Consider the following 17,633-nt stretch of genomic DNA (forward strand, 5'->3'; position numbering starts at 1 on the left):
CAAATCTCCCTCATTAGTCAACACTTCCCTTCCTCTGGGAAGTTTTGCCCCTTACACAAATTGCACCAATAAGTGCCTATTTCTCCTTCCCTAGCACTGACAGGGGTTCACTGTGCTGTCCCTTCACGCATGATTGATCAGTTCACTTTGCGAAATCCTTCGGGGCTGCACCTTTACTTATACTGCGCAGTATCAAAAACAAAAGTCAGTATATACCTCAGCTTAAAAGATTTACTCTTTAAAGTATCACACTTATAGTAATAAGTGTTTTCTAGGGAACTCTCTGTTTAAAAGACTTAGTGGGGTATTCAATTATCCGCAAATTCGCGGCAATTTTTCGCCCGAAAATTTTTCGCGGCAATCGGCCGAAAATTGCCGCGAAAACGCTCCGTTTTTCGACCTATTCAATTCCGACCGGGTTTCACGTGAAAATTCTTGCAGTGAAAAGTGCAGGTGAAAATGGGGAAATCAGCCTGTACCCCAAAAAATGCTAAACTAACATAGGAAAACAGAAGAGAAGTGTGTTAGAGATCACATTAGAGCGTTTTTGGGGACTTAAATTGTGTGAAATGGCTGTTATATGCATTTTTTTTAAAATGCAAAAAAAGTGGAAACAGACCGATTACTCCCATCTGCAAGCCTAAAAAACACCTGTCCCACTCATAAAGCACTCCAATATACCTGTCCCATACCTTGAACCCCAATTTCCATCACTTTTTACTTTTTCACCCCAAAAATGACATGTCATTATAGGCCAATTAAAAATAATTAAAAACTTCAACGTGCCTAATTAGTCATTAAGGGGGGTGTCCCAGGAGTTCTGTATCATATCCAAACATTTTTACCTTAAAATAGTGACTTTTCCCAACTTTTCACCTGCTTCAGAGAAGGTGAAGTGAAATTAGTGAAAAAATGATCACCGATAAATTTACCAGGATAATTGAATAGGCTGTAATTGCGTTTCACGTGAAAAGTCAGTTTTTTCACCCGAAAACCGGACTTTTCACGTGAATAGGTCGAAAAACGGGGCTATTTAATTGGCCCCGATAAGCCGGCGCGTGCCGCGGCTTATCGGGGGTTTTGCTTCACCTGCCTCCGGCAGGCGAAGCAAAATGCCCGATAACAGCCCCGTTTTCAACTGAAAACGGGGCTGTTTCACCCGAAAACACACAGGTTTCACTGAACCTGTGTGTTTTCGGGTGTAAGAGGACTTGTTACCGGCCGAGCAAATTAAATAGCCCGACCGCAGCACCCGAAGAAACATCGGGGTTTTTTACATCGGACCAAATTGAATATCCCCCTAAGGGGTATATTCAATTAGCAGTGATAACGGACTTTTCACATGAAAAGTCCGGTTTTCGGGTGAAAAAACTGACTTTTCACGTGAAACGCAATTACAGCCTATTCAATTATCCTGGTAAATTTATCGGTGATCATTTTTTCACTAATTTCACTTCACCTTCTCTGAAGCAGGTGAAAAGTTGGGAAAAGTCACTATTTTAAGGTGTTTTTTTAGGCTTGCAGATGGGAGTAATCGGTCTGTTTCCACTTTTTTTTAAAGTACCCTAAAATGACCCAAATATATACTTATACCCATTTTCATGTACCCCAAATTTAATGAGAGCATTTTTTTTGCTCAAAAAAAACTTGGTTTCTATAATTTTTTTGCATTTTTTAAAAAATGCATATAACAGCCATTTCACACAATTTAAGTCCCCAAAAACGCTCTAATGTGATCTCTAACACACTTCTCTTCTGTTTTCCTATGTTAGTTTAGCATTTTTTGGGGTACAGGCTGATTTCCCCATTTTCACCTGCACTTTTCACTGCAAGAATTTTCACGTGAAACCCGGTCGGAATTGAATAGGTCGAAAAACGGAGCGTTTTCGCAGCAATTTTCGGCCGATTGCCGCAAAAAATTTTCGCGAATTTGCGGATAATTGAATACCCTAGTTAGTATGCTTTACTATGAATAAAACTGATACCGCTATTACCAAACCTTGTATGCCAAATCTCGGCTGCAGATTCTGGATTTAAAAAGGCTCAGTATGTGAGTGTTCAGTGTCTTAACCTAATTCTATGCCATTTGGTTAAACGTTGTTTATAATCAGTAGAATTTCCCTACACTAACTATAACTGTGGTACCAAGGGGTATATAATTTAACAGGTAATTTATCACCAATACATTTTCTATCACCACCTTATCAACATGCCATCCCACAACTGTTGCAAAACCTGTCTTAGGTTCTCTACAAAACTGAAATCAATATTCATTTAATATACATATCAATATACATTTAAATTCACAATATTCAGAGTCAATAGCAGGATTATACCACAAGAATTCTGACAAGTCATTTAAAAATCCACATTTTTTTCTTGCAAAAGTGAAACTGAAACGTAATACTTTATAAAAATAAAATAATTTTTTTTCCCCTTGCAACAGTGAAACTAAAACTTACAACTTTATCAGCGCACACAGACAAATAATGAATGTTTCTCAAACAAACAATCGGGTCCAAATGATCGAGTATTGCTTACCTAATCAGATGAACAGACCAGAGGACCTGTATACAAGTACTGACAGAGTAATCAGGTTGATATATAATGATCAAGCTTCAGATTACTTACCGGGTATGTCAGTAGCTGCACACATATCAAGCAGTTGCGTCGTCATCTGATATTGATAAGCTCATCGATCCCGGAACAAGAGCCCCCATGTAACTGTTGGAGATAAGCCTCCTACTCCTATCAAATCCCTTCAATTGTCTGCTCGTTACCTTTTGTTTACCAATCGATTGGGAATCCCAGGAAGCAGACAACACACGCAGTTATGTCCACAAAATGAGACTGAGGCCCGTTTATTCAGCAGGGCGTTATATAGAAAAAAAGGTACTTGCATGAACGCTTGATACACATCACATTTCAAAACAATAATGCATCTCTTCTCATAACTCCTCTCAGGCTGACACCCTCCTACGTGTCCTTCACAAGAAGTCTAAACACACAGAAACTGTCTAATAACATGTTTTCAAGACATAGCTATGTCCTTGCTTTGCACAGAACGTACTATGAAATGTCAGCATTTATTATGATTTTTCAGCAAAGCATACTTCTTCACTACATCATGGCTGCTACTTAACAAAATGGCTGACACTGCTTAAGCTCATAAGCTCAATACATCTATCTCCCTCACGTACATGTAGCACGGGCCATTCTGGGCACATGAATTCATAGGAACACAGAGGTACACTGATACATTTTAGGATTAAGAAATATCTCGAGTTAAAGTATACAAAAAAATAGGCGTAAATAAACAGACACTATTATAAAATATGCACAGTCAACTCCAAGTAAAAGGAAAAAGTCAGAAAAACCTAATAATCTTATACTGAGGACGGGTCTTCCAAGTGGAGGGAGACTACCGGAAAGCAGACAGATGGAATACTCCTAGCCTGAAAGTTCTCACTTGAAGACTGAACCCCCAGCAGTGTGTGCTGCTGGGCCATATAGTCCCACAAGCCTCCTCCCTCAGTAGTCTCCAAGGCTACAAGGAATTCCTTTGTTTCCACAAGGCTTGCTTAGAAAAAATTAGGTGTCCTCTGGGACCACTACCCTGAGCCCCTCTTGCATAGGGAACCCAGTTGAAAGTTCTGGTATTTTGGGGAGTGAGGCATGACACTGTTAACACAATCTCTTATGACTGGTATGAGATCTGTTCCCTAACTCCAAAGAAGCATGAACTATATCCCCCACAGGTCACAGTCAGGACACAGCATAGCAGTCATTCCAGTACATAACAAGTCGCATTTAAAATCTTAGATATAGAAAGACTGAGGAATTGCTATAACCCATGGCAACACCACAAATGGTATGTGATGCAGGTTTCTCTATCTCATAGAAGGGGCTGTAGGAGCAACATTCTGGTGGAGCTGTGGCTGCAGAAGGCATCACTCTTCAGGCAACAGGATGTGATGCAGGCTTCTCTGTCTCATTGAAGGGGCTGTTGGAGCAACACTGGATTAGCTAAGGCACCGCTCCCTCGCAGCAAGGGGCTGTGATGCAGATTTCTCGGTCTCCTAGAGGGTGCTGTAGGAACAAAAATGGAGGAGCTGTGGCAGCAGAAGGCACCACTCTCTTCCAGAAAGGGGATATGATGCAGGCTTCTCGGTCTCAAACGGGGCTGTAGGAACAACACTGGGGGAGCTGGGGCCGCAGAAGGAACCAGTCTCTCCCAGAAATGGGATGTGATGCAGGGTGCTGTTAGAGAGGGCTGTAGGAACAACACTGGACTTTTGTTCCATCGCTCTTGCTTATTTCCATAGGTTGGTTCTGGGGTTTGGTTTCTGATTTTCTGCACTGGGGCTCTTCCCGAGTCTGATTCCAGTTCCAGGTTTGGATCAGAGCAGTTCCAGGTGGATAGATAAAATCTTGTAGATGTTAGACTCTGATTCCTTAAGAGTTCTGAGTTTCTGTGCTCCAGATTCAGTATTATGCACCTTAAAGTTTCTCCAGTTGTGTTGATCTGAGTTCCCAGTGGTGGGTCCCAGCCTTTAGCTCCTGTATCAGGGGCCGGGGTTGAGTTCTGCACGACCAGTTCCAGGCTCTCATGGATGGGGTTTCAGTTCTGTATCTTTGTACAGATTCCAGTCCAGAGTGACACTGTGTTGTTGTGATTGCCATAAACATCTGAGCTTGTTAGCTATAGTCCATACCTGTGTTCACTCTACTAGCTAGAACTATCGGACATCTCATTTAATTTTTAGGTCAGTTATACCCGAGGGTCCAGATACGGATAAACAGAATTCTTTAACTATGACAGGAACCAACTGATTTCATGGTGTCCAGTCCAGCTCACTCCAAAACTATACAGGCCCCTGAGACGATGGGGCTCCCTGGCATGTACTCATTGATTGAATGCTAAAACCATTATCAAACCTGAGTTAATACTGAACCTTTGTTAATAAAACTGTGTTGTATTAGGTTTTTGGTGTCATGACTCTTTCATGTTCAAACATTAACACCTTGATGTCTAAGATCCTAGTTCCACCGGGAATAGATTTGAAGCAAATTTCATTTAGTAGGAACTTGCAGACAAAGAACCCTGGCTGCTAGCCTCCAAGAACATGCTGTCATTTGCTAGATACATACTGACTTGCAGTGGTGGTGACAAGTGGCGACCAAAAATGTCTTTGTTATGTATTATCTATGCAGTGTCCAGACAATACCTTGTTTTTTTTCTTAAGAACATTCCATTAGTTGCTTATTTATCTTGAAAATAAAAGACAATCTCCCGAAGAAAAACAAATGTTTGTATTTTTCATTAAACAGCAAGAAACGGTAAATAAAAGCAAATAATTATGTTTTTTCTTTTTGACAAGGTCATGCAATAAAAACAAAAGATACACATCTGAGTAACAAGAATATAGAAATAATCTTGACAATAACACAGAAGAAAATTTATGTATAAGGAAGATACAGACATTTACAGTATCCCCAGTACCATAACATTGGGCAATTCAAAAAGATATAACAATACTGGTCTTGTTCTTACATATAAAACATAGTAACAAGGACAAAGGAAAGAAGCATGGACTATATCTCATACATACATTACAATGCTACACCAGAGCTAAGTACCTCTAGGTTATACTATGAGGTAGATTGGAAACATGTTCTCAATGCTTCTATAAAAACTGCAAAGTGTGAACATAAGGAAGCCATATATATAGAATTTTGCCATTTTTCTTTTTGCAGGGACACATCAGTCCAATCCATAAGAAACAAGGAATAAAGTCTGGGGTATAAGGTTAGAGAGATAGGAGCAGGAGAGATCCATTGAGACAATACAGTCTTCTTAGTGCCGGCTGGCAATTTTACAAGCCGTGTTCCGTTACCTTTGGTTAATTTACATGAATTTGTCTTGTAGTAAATACCCCAGAAGGTCCACGTTTCATCAACAAATTCAATTATCAGTATTATTGTTAATATAATTTTGGCATCCATCCATAATACTTGTGGGCCGGTCCACAAGCAATGTACAATATCTGTGTATGGTGTCCCACATTTATAGCAGCTAGAAGTAGGTGCATCACCTATAAGACATTATAATCTAGGAGTTAAGTAAGATCTCTGCAATATAATATGGTGCATCTCGGCATAGGAGATAGAAATTGTTTATTTAATGTAAGATTTGCAGCTAAAACTGTAATGAAAGACCTGGAAAGTCCGTTCTCCACCTCAGTTGCCCTACATTACCCGTTTCTATATTTACCAATGGGTGAAAATGTGTATATATGTGTGACGTGGAGAAAGGGCTTCCCAATCCACAACATATTGCACTATACAAACCACACTCCTTGTCTGCTGCATCTTTCATTTGTTTCTACCCACCGAGAACTACTTTGTGGTTTGTGAGTCACCATTTATCTACCATTCCAATACAACAAAAAAGTTGGATTTTACCCGAGTTTCCATAATAAAATGTTTATAAAAATGATAATGCATTTTATCTTTTTACGTGTTTGAAATGCACAAAATGTAGACGCTACAAAACAACAATGTGATCTGTTATTACTGTGGAGAGTGGGGCCAATATCTAACAGAATAATCATCTAGTGTGTGCCCATGATATGCTCTCCCACGGGTCACTAGTGACATCCCCTGTTGGCCCTGCAGTATGCACTTGCCACATGCAGGGTCCCGGCAGCAGTGACGTTGGGCTGGGTACACATTGTTTACTGTGTACCCAGATTTAGTTTCACCTGAGTGATCTACTCCAGTCTTATATGACATCCATTCCAATTGTCTGCGGACAGTTACCTTAAATTGTTCAAAAACTGTGTGACAGGAGCTGTGCTACAACCCTGTTTTGTATCAGCTCATAGAAATGCTTTTCTACTGTGTGAAATCTGATGTCTAAAAAAGATGTGATTTGTGTGTAAAACATTTCCAACACTAAGGACATGGAAATGGTTTCTCTCCTGCGTGACTTCTCTGATGTTTAACTAGAGTTGATTTCTGTGTAAAACATTTCCCACACTCGGAGCATGGAAATGGCTTCTCACCTGTGTGGATTCTCTGATGTTTAACAAGCTCGTATTTAGTTGTAAAACATTTCCCACACTCAGAGCATGGAAATGGTTTCTCACCTGTGTGGATTATCTGATGTTTAACAAGAACTGATTTGCGTGTAAAACATTTCCAACACTCAGGACAGGGAAATGGTTTCTCTCCTGCGTGACTTCTCTGATGTCTAACTAGAGTTGATTTCTGTGTAAAACATTTCCCACACTCAGAGCATGGAAATGGCTTCTCACCTGTGTGGATTCTCTGATGTTTAACAAGAATTGATTTGTGTGTAAAACATTTCCCACACTCGGAGCATGGAAATGGCTTCTCACCTGTGTGGATTCTCTGATGTTTAACAAGATCGGATTTATTTGTAAAACATTTCCCACACTCAGAGCATGGAAATGGTTTCTCACCTGTGTGACATCTCAAATGTGCAACAAGATTTGGTTTCAGTGTAAAACATTTCCCACACTCAGAACAGGGAAATACTTTATCAGGTGTATAAGCTACACGATGTGTAACAAAATCTGAGGTATCAGGAGAACAGTCCTCACAGTTAGAGGAATCAGATGATATATCTGCGCTGAGAGGTACTGGATGTATATTTAGCATAACGGGGTTGTCTCCTGGAGAATCCTGTGTGATGTTATCTTCTATGTCAGTATCTGCAGACAATATAAGATTTCCCTCCAAGGCATTCCTGCTTGTGCCGCCATCTGCTGGAGATAAAGTAACTGTATTATTATTATTCACAGATCTTTATATAGTACACATATTACTCCACACTGTACAGAGAATATTTAGTCATTCACATCAGTCCCACCAGGGGAGCTTACACTCTATATTCCCTACCACATGGACATGTACTAGGGGTAATTTGTATCAGAATTAACCCTAGCTTGCATACTTATGTGAATTGTGAGTGTGAAAAAGAAGCAGGGGAGATATAATACAGATCAGGGGAGATATAATACAGATCAGGTGAGATATAATACAGCAGCAGGGGAGATATAATACAGATCAGGTGACATATAATACAGATCAGGTGAGATATAATACAGATCAGGTGAGATATAATACAGATCAGGTGAGATATAATACAGATCAGGTGACATATAATACAGATCAGGTGAGATATAATACAGATCAGGTGAGATATAATACAGATCAGGTGAGATATAATACAGATCAGGTGAGATATAATACAGCAGCAGGGGAGATATAATACAGATCAGGTGACATATAATACAGATCAGGTGAGATATAATACAGATCAGGTGAGATATAATACAGATCAGGTGAGATATAATACAGATCAGGTGAGATATAATACAGAGCAGGTGAGATATAATACAGATCAGGTGAGATATAATACAGATCAGGTGATATAATACAGATCAGGTGATATAATACAGATCAGGTGAGATAGAATACAGATCAGGTGAGATAGAATACAGATCAGGTGAGATAGAATACAGATCAGGTGAGATATAATACAGCAGCAGGGGAGATATAATACAGCAGCAGGGGAGATATAATACAGATCAGGTGAGATATAATACAGATCAGGTGAGATATAATACAGATCAGGTGAGATAGAATACAGCAGCAGGTGAGATAGAATACAGCAGCAGGTGAGATAGAATACAGCAGCAGGTGAGTTAGAATACAGATCAGGTGAGTTAGAATACAGATCAGGTGAGATATAATACAGATCAGGTGAGATATAATACAGCAGCAGGTGAGATAGAATACAGCAGCAGGTGACATAGAATACAGATCAGGTGAGTTAGAATACAGATCAGGTGAGTTAGAATACAGATCAGGTGAGTTAGAATACAGATCAGGTGAGTTAGAATACAGATCAGGTGAGATAGAATACAGATCAGGTGAGATAGAATACAGATCAGGTGAGATAGAATACAGCAGCAGGTGAGATCAGGTGAGTTAGAATACAGATCAGGTGAGTTAGAATACAGATCAGGTGAGATATAATACAGATCAGGTGAGATATAATACAGCAGCAGGGGAGATATAATACAGATCAGGTGACATATAATACAGATCAGGTGAGATATAATACAGATCAGGTGAGATATAATACAGATCAGGTGAGATATAATACAGAGCAGGTGAGATATAATACAGATCAGGTGAGATATAATACAGATCAGGTGATATAATACAGATCAGGTGATATAATACAGATCAGGTGAGATATAATACAGATCAGGTGAGATAGAATACAGATCAGGTGAGATAGAATACAGATCAGGTGAGATATAATACAGCAGCAGGGGAGATATAATACAGCAGCAGGGGAGATATAATACAGATCAGGTGAGATATAATACAGATCAGGTGAGATATAATACAGATCAGGTGAGATAGAATACAGCAGCAGGTGAGATAGAATACAGCAGCAGGTGAGATAGAATACAGCAGCAGGTGAGTTAGAATACAGCAGCAGGTGAGTTAGAATACAGATCAGGTGAGTTAGAATACAGATCAGGTGAGATATAATACAGATCAGGTGAGATATAATACAGCAGCAGGTGAGATAGAATACAGCAGCAGGTGACATAGAATACAGATCAGGTGAGTTAGAATACAGATCAGGTGAGTTAGAATACAGATCAGGTGAGTTAGAATACAGATCAGGTGAGATAGAATACAGATCAGGTGAGATAGAATACAGATCAGGTGAGATAGAATACAGATCAGGTGAGATAGAATACAGCAGCAGGTGAGATCAGGTGAGTTAGAATACAGATCAGGTGAGTTAGAATACAGATCAGGTGAGATATAATACAGATCAGGTGAGATATAATACAGCAGCAGGTGAGATATAATACAGATCAGGTGAGTTAGAAAACAGATCAGGTGAGATAGAATACAGATCAGGTGAGATAGAATACAGATCAGGTGAGATAGAATACAGATCAGGTGAGATAGAATACAGATCAGGTGAGATATAATACACACATATTGGCAATACCATTAGCATCTGATACAATGTTTGGGCTAGTGTCGTGCAGTGGATATGATGCATTTGGTTTACGGGAGACAATCTGGAGACTCAGCCGCTGTCCAATCTGTGAGCAATTCTCTGCTGCAGGAGGAGATAGCTAAGCTGCCTGCTGGGATATGTAGGATGTCTGTGTCCTTGAGGCCACCACTACCTCAGAGAGCCACCAGAAGACATTCTGCCTGGACTGCTGTGGGCTCTGAAAGGCAGGGATTTCCAGATGGACACAGATATCTTCCACAAGATGTGACACTGCAAAACTCATATGCTGCTCTTGCAGGGCTGGAAGATACAACTGATATATGCAATACAGAACAGGAGGATATGGGGACTTCTACTAACTCTAGGAATAGCATGCAGAGACTCTTTCAAGGCCAACATATGACATACGAGCTGAACTGACGGAGGTGGCTGGTGACGAAACCGTAAATAGAAGTAACTCACACGAGGAAGCGCACCGAGTGCCGGGGCAAACCGGGCACCGGAGAAGGGAGAGAGGGGGTGCGTGGGTAGATCCCTGTTCAGCGGCGGGGTGCTGCAGGAGCAAAAAGCAAGTCTGACTAAGGCTAGAGCCGGAAGCAGGGCACTGTGTGGAGTCTGACTGAGGCTGGAGCCGGGAGCAGAGCACTGCAGGGAGTCTGACTGAGGCTGGAGCCGGGAGCAGAGCACTGCGGGGAGTCTGACTGAGGCTGGAGCCGGGAGCAGAGCACTGCAGGAAGTCTGACTGAGGCTGGAGCCGGGAGCAGAGCACTGCAGGGAGTCTGACTGAGGCTGGAGCCGGGCACTGCGGGGAGTCTGACTGAGGCTGGAGCCGGTAACAGGGCACTGCGGGGAGTCTGGCTGGAGCTGGTAATAGGGCACTGCAAGGAGTCTGGCTGAGGCTGGAGCCGGGTACTGTGGGGAGTCTCACTGAGGGGGCTGTAGAAAGGCCAAAGGTAGGGCCTGAACCTGGGCACCTTGAGATATTTGTTCAGTAATTTGAGATTGAGTATGAGATGATAAGATCCACTGGATTTCTGAACCAAAAAGAACATAGAATAAAACCCCTGGCCCTGTTGAGACATGGGGACATGACTAATCACGCCTGATTGTAGTAGGGATTGAATGTTCCTCTTCAGCGCCTTGGCATTGTTGAGGTCTGCTGGTTGACTGGTAAGAAAGTATTGTCTGGGTGGACTCTTCCGGAAGGAGAAAGCGTACCCGTGTGAGACCACTTATTGAACCCAGGCATCTGTTGTGATCTGGCGCCAAGCCTGGATGAACTGAAGAAGTCGGCTTCCCACCCTGGGGTCTCCAAGGGAGAGGCCCGCTCTGTCAAACTGATGGTTTATTCTCTGGTTTGGTAGGTGGACGTCTAGCTGCCCATGCCTGTTTGGAATTGCTCTTAGAAGCCTTTGTGGGATGTCACAGTCTAGGGAAGGTCTGAACACTGACCTTGCCCTGAGGGGAAAGACGAACTCCGATGCCGTGTAGAGGAGGCTGAGGGTAGGTAAGCTATATTAGCAGTTGCCAGGTTATTGACAATCTTGTCCAATTCTGGTCCAAAACTAAATTTGCCTATGTAAGGAATTGCTTCCAGGGCTTTCTTAGCGTCAAAGTCCGCCTTCCAGGAATGAAGCCAAACAATGTGTGGGACTACTAGAGAAGCAGCTAAAGCCTTAGATGACAGGAGAGCTGTATCCAAAGAAGCCAATGTAATAGGCGGCATCCCTGTTCGCAAATAGTTGTTCTTTAGTCACCTCAGAAGAGAAACTGTTTTCAAGGGCATCAGCCAAGTTTTCAATAGCTTTAGCCACCCAGGCCATAGCTGTGGCAGATCTGGCAGTGGCGCCTGTAAGTGACTATAAAGACTTAAGACATGTCCATGTCCACCAATCCAAGGCACCCCTGCAGTGTCCTGAGACACACAGTTTGAGAACCACTGCTTTAAATTATTTTATTGAGACCTATCAATCTTACTCACCTCACATGGTGCAAAAACACTTAGTGACTATTTATTGTCATTGCATTACACAGGGACATTTTGTGCTTTTTTCCTTTCCTTACATATAACCTTTACAGTATTGAAGAGAAGGAATTCTCCACAAAAGACATCACAACTGACTATTTCCTGTAATAAGTGTTTATTACTCACCTGTACTGATATCTGTAGGGATTTCCTCCTCCTTACACTGCTGATCACCCCTCACATACGTCTCTTCTTCTCCCTCTGTATCTTCTGCCTTCATATCAGTCACATACGTCTCTTCTCCCTCTATATCTTCTGCCTTCATATCAGTCACATACGTCTCTTCTTCTCCCTCTGTATCTTCTGCCTTCATATCAATCACATACGTCTCTTCTTCTCCCTCTGTATCTTCTGCCTTCATATCAGTCACATACGTCTCTTCTTCTCCCACTGTATCTTCTGCCTTTATATCAGTCACATACGTCTCTTCTTCTCCCTCTGTATCTTCTGCCTTCATATCAGTCACATATGTCTCTTCTTCTCCCTCTGTATCTTCTGCCTTCATATCAGTCACATACGTCTCTTCTTCTCCCACTGTATCTTCTGCCTTTATATCAGTCACATACGTCCCTTCTTCTCCCTCTATATCTTCTGCCTTCATATCAGTCACATACATCTCTTCTTCTCCCACTATATCTTCTGCCCTCATATCAGTCACATACGTCTCTTCTTCTCCCTCTATATCTTCTGCCTTCATATCAGTCACATACATCTCTTCTTCTTCCTCTATATCTTCTGCCTTTATATCAGTCACATACGTCTCTTCTTCTGCCTTTCTATTTGTAAGATCTTCACCCTAAATAACCCATATATAAATTAATGCTTTATTAATTTCGGACATCATTACTCAGAGTAATCAGGAGGGTATCAGAGTATTAGACACATTGATCTGTACAGACCATAAAGTGCAATGGGGCAGAAAACCCGCGAGATCATCCCAGCTAATAGGACTGAACCCTAAACCTATAAACCCATCTGCCTTCTTATACAGGGATAGATGTTTTCATGTTGTTATCAGGGTCCTACTGTGGTGCATGGGGCTAGAGACCCCCAATTACACTGCTTTCCCTGTGTCTCATTATCACCCAGATATCCTGCACCAGCCCCATCACTACAGAACACTAAGTACCCCTGTACATTACAGTGAGTAACCCCCTGGGGTACTAGGGCCCCAAGTTCGGAATGACGGATATAGTGTAACGTTACTTTGGTATACTGGCGAGACCCTAAATCCCACCTACCTGATCCTCCTGTGCGATCCTGTGATTCTCCTCTGTACAATCCTGGGAATACAGAGGACGGAGACATCTCTCTGGTGTATCTCTGTTACTGGGCCCATCTGTAGGAGACACACAGTGACTGAGTATAGTGTATATATGTGATTATCAGATGATGTGTGTATATAGGGGCCCCCATACCTGCTCTCCCCTGTACAATACATGACAGTCTCCTCTTACCCAGTGATGTGCAGGGCTGGTGATTCTCCATCATCACGTCCTTGTACAGACCCCCGTGTTCCTCTATATACTCCCCCTCCTGCATGGAGAGACAGTGACATCCTGACACCTTACAGGAACCTGACACGCACAATGATACAGTCATCACCCAGACACGTCCCCTGGTGTTACTGTATAGTGTCCCATTCCTAGCAGTCACCTCTCCAGTCATCACCCAGACACGTCCCCTGGTGTTACTGTATAATGTCCCATTCCCAGCAGTCACCTCTCCAGTCATCACCCAGACACATCCCCTGGTGTTACTGTATAGTGTCCCATTCCTAGCAGTCACCTCTCCAGTCATCACCAAGACACGTCCCCTGGTGTTACTGTATAATGTCCCATTCCCAGCAGTCACCTCTCCAGTCATCACCCAGACACATCCCCTGGTGTTACTGTATAATGCCCCATTCCCACCAGTCACCACTCCAGTCATCTCCAAGACACATCCCCTGGTGTTACTGTATAATGTCCCATTCCCAGCAGTCACCTCTCCAGTCATCACCCAGACACATCCCCTGGTCTTACTGTATAATGTCCCATTCCCAGTAGTCACCTCTCTAGTCACCACCCAGACACATCCCCTGGTCTTACTGTATAATGTCCCATTCCCAGCAGTCACCTCTCCAGTCATCACCCTGACACGTCCCCTGGCGTTACTGTACAATGCCCTATTCCCAGCAGTCACTTCTCCAGTAATCACCCAGACACATTCCCTGGTGTTACTGTATAATGTCCCATTCCCAGCAGTCACCTCTCCAGTCAGCAGCTGAATGAGCTTGTTGGTGAGTTCCAGGATCTTCTGATCATTGTGCCTCTCATGTATCACTGAGTGAGGTGGAGGCTTCGTTATGGGGCTCTGGGTCCTACTCAGTCTTCCTGACACATGGGGGCAGCTGCTGGGTGTCTCACATTCACCGGGTGTCTTCTTTACTACTGTATAACCCTGTATATTGTTAGAGAAAAAAGGTAAAATTACACAATTACTGCATAGAATCCCAGAACCCCTCACCTCCCCAGTCATGTCCCTGTATTATTACTATAGATATAAGTGATGTCACTGTGCTGTTCACGGATTCCCTCACCTCCCTAGTCATGTCCTGTATTATTACTACAGATATATGTGATGTCACTGTGACGCTCCCAGATCCCGTCACCTCCCCAGTCATGTCCCTGTATTAGTGTTATAGATATGTGATGTCACTATGATGCTCCCATACTCCCTCACCTCCCCAGTCATGTCCCTGTATTATTACTATAGATATGTGATGTCAGTGTGACACTCCCAGACCCCTCACCTCCCCAGTCATGTCCCTGTATTATTACTATAGATGTAAGTGATGTCACTGTGACACTCCCAGATCCCCTCACCTCCCCAGTCATGTCCCTGTATTATTACTATAGATATAAGTGATGTCACTGTGACACTCCAAGATCCCCTCACCTCCCCAGTCAGCAGGTAGATGATCTCCAGGGTGAGATTTAGTATCCTCTCAGTCATGTGACTGCTGTTGTTCCCCATCCTCAGGGAATCAGTGACGCATCTCATTCTCATGTGACGCCTAGTAAACACTCAGTTCTCTAGAAGTATAATAATTATAAGAAACATCAGAGTATACAAGAAACACTAGAAATAAAGCAATAAGTTACCAATAAACCCTCCTCACCCCTGTGTTGATAAGTGAGGAGCATCAGTATTTGTGGCCGGAGACCCTGCCGGAAAGATGGTTAATGAAGGCCACGGCACTTAAGGGGTTAACCTTTAAGTGCCCGGCGCCATTGTAGAGAGAATAGGTGCATGGCGCCACTTTTAAATGTACCTGGACGCTAAGCGCCATCTTTAAAACTGTGAAGATGGTATGTACCAAGTGTTTAAAATGTTAAAATATGTATTATTGTGTGTACCGCTGCCCCAGAACTCTCCAGAGGCCGCGGCAGTGTGTACAGGACCCAGGCGCGCTGGCCTGTGTGTGCGCCGGGGGAGAAGCTGCAGCAGGGAGATCAGCTCCTGCTGCATCGATGTTTATGTTCCACCGCTAGGGGCTGGGAGCTCAGCTCCCGGCGCCTCAGCGCTACGGAGGTGGCCAGTCGCGACAGCAGGGACAAGCTTCCCGGGCTGCAGGGAGGGTGCGCCGCTCACCGGGGACCAGGCTAGCCGGCTCCCTATGCGATGGAGGCATGTGTAGGGCACTGGACGTTGGGGACCGGCGCCTCAGCGCTCCAGAAAGACACAGCATCCCGAGCCATCGGGTTTCAGAAGGGAGACAGCAATTTCAGCCACACTGGGTGGCGGGTGGAGTGGGTACCGCAGCGGGGCAGATAAGTTAGCCTCTGCTGCAGCCAGCTCCCTCCAGTGTGCCCTGCTGACCCTGGGGAGAGCCCAGCAGTCCTCCAGGCTGCAGGGCTAAGGGAGCCCAGCGCTGAGTGCTGGTTAGAGAAAAAACACAAAGCAATGTTTTTAAATGTAATATACTAATATATTGTATTGTGAGGCTGCAGTTCCTGGGTATTTGGAGCCTGTGCAGTTTATATTTAAAACAGAAATGTGAAGTGGATTTAATGTAAATAAGCACTTACTTGGTTGTGTGTCCCAGGAGGGGGGAATCCATGGCTGTACAGGCTGTTGGATTCCCCCAGACCTTTTCCCCAAAAAATGGAATGACTTCTCCTCCAGCCTCAAACATAAAAGTATCATGGGGAGAGAGAGGAGAAGCTTAGCTTTCCAACAAGCTGAGTGGTTTTCTGGGGCTCCATAGAGATCACCCTTGGTGAGCTAGAAACCCTGACCTGGGATCTAGGCTGCCCAGCTCTGGAGCCCGAATTCGGGCTACAGATGGTGAGCTAGGTCCCGGGCAGATTTCTCGAAGTTTAGGTGGGAAAACTTCCCCCCAGCCAGTCTGAATGTCACCGGGGCAGATACCGATCCTGCAGTATGGGACGGTCAAAGGAGAGTGACCACTCCCCACTGTCCATAGAGGACAATGGTAGCAGTGCATGTGACCAAGGCATGCACAGCACATGGGTAAACAGTGATTGGTTGTAAACCAGAGTGGAATTACCCCCTGTGGTACGGTGTGGAAAATTGACATAAAAAGGAGGCCTGCAAGCCTCCAGAGTGTATTATACCAACTACTTTCTGCTGTAAAACATCTTGTTGTATTGCAGAGTTCTTTTCAGAACTATTTTGGGCAAATAAACATCATCTGCCTCAAGATAAACGCTTCATCTTGTGACATGCAGGGCTAGGCGAAACCTTGCTCCATATTCCGGCTGTCCAGGGTGCACCCAGCGTCTCCAAGCTCCGCCTCCAGACAGCTACTGGGTAGAGACCTGGTCAAGCAACTAGTGGGGATTCGTCAACACCACACAGGTGTGGTAAGACAGCGTGTCGACGCATACACAGCAGAACCATGGTTCCAGACGCCATGGCGCATAGGAGTCTGGTGGTGGCAGCATAGTACCTACCCACTGCGCAGTGGGTGGAGTCAGTAACAGTAAGTAAGCGGGAATCTCCTATGTGGCCAAACTGCATTCTGTGACTGGGGCCGGGACGCAAAGCGGTGAGGGCTCTCGTACGGGTCCGTCCAGTCACAGTATTGTTATAAGATTACATAGGAGTCTGGGTCCTATGACTCACATTTGCTTTAAATTGCACCAATTACGATATGTTACAAAGGCCTGATACAGGGAGATTGCAGATATTTTGGTCTTAGAAGATCCCCGCAGTAACATAAACTAACAGGACACTAAAGACTGCTCCTCCCATATAATAATTATAACAGTACACTGAAGGCTGCTCCTCCCATATAAAAATTATAACATTGAAAATTATAACATTGAAGAAAACCTGGAAAGGGTTTTATCCACCTTCCACCTCTCCAGCCGGCGCTGGATTCTTCTTCACTAAGAAAAAGATGGGGGGGTCACCACCAAAGTATTATCTTGGGTGGAAAACCATCCCTCTTATATTGATTTCTGAATTACTATACTTTTGAGGTGTGGGGCTCCTAGGATTGCTCTGGCTGGG

General features: G+C 43.5%; 1 protein-coding gene across 1 annotated transcript in view; it reads right to left on the minus strand.

Moving 5' to 3' along the window:
* LOC135054575 (zinc finger protein 665-like) overlaps positions 1-17,633 on the minus strand; it is a 144,400-nt gene that overhangs the window by 114,132 nt on the left and 12,635 nt on the right. Inside the window, exons 2-7 of the mRNA XM_063957734.1 lie at positions 15,051-15,187; positions 14,361-14,552; positions 13,568-13,646; positions 13,352-13,449; positions 12,237-12,906; positions 7,068-7,793 (exon numbers count right to left, since the gene is read on the minus strand). Of these exons, the coding sequence (XP_063813804.1) occupies positions 7,068-7,793; positions 12,237-12,906; positions 13,352-13,449; positions 13,568-13,646; positions 14,361-14,552; positions 15,051-15,161 (1,876 nt within the window). The 5' untranslated portion in view covers positions 15,162-15,187. The remainder of the gene's footprint in view (positions 1-7,067; positions 7,794-12,236; positions 12,907-13,351; positions 13,450-13,567; positions 13,647-14,360; positions 14,553-15,050; positions 15,188-17,633) is intronic.

This window comes from Pseudophryne corroboree, chromosome 3 (assembly GCF_028390025.1).
Source record: "Pseudophryne corroboree isolate aPseCor3 chromosome 3, aPseCor3.hap2, whole genome shotgun sequence".
Lineage (NCBI taxonomy): Eukaryota > Metazoa > Chordata > Amphibia > Anura > Myobatrachidae > Pseudophryne > Pseudophryne corroboree.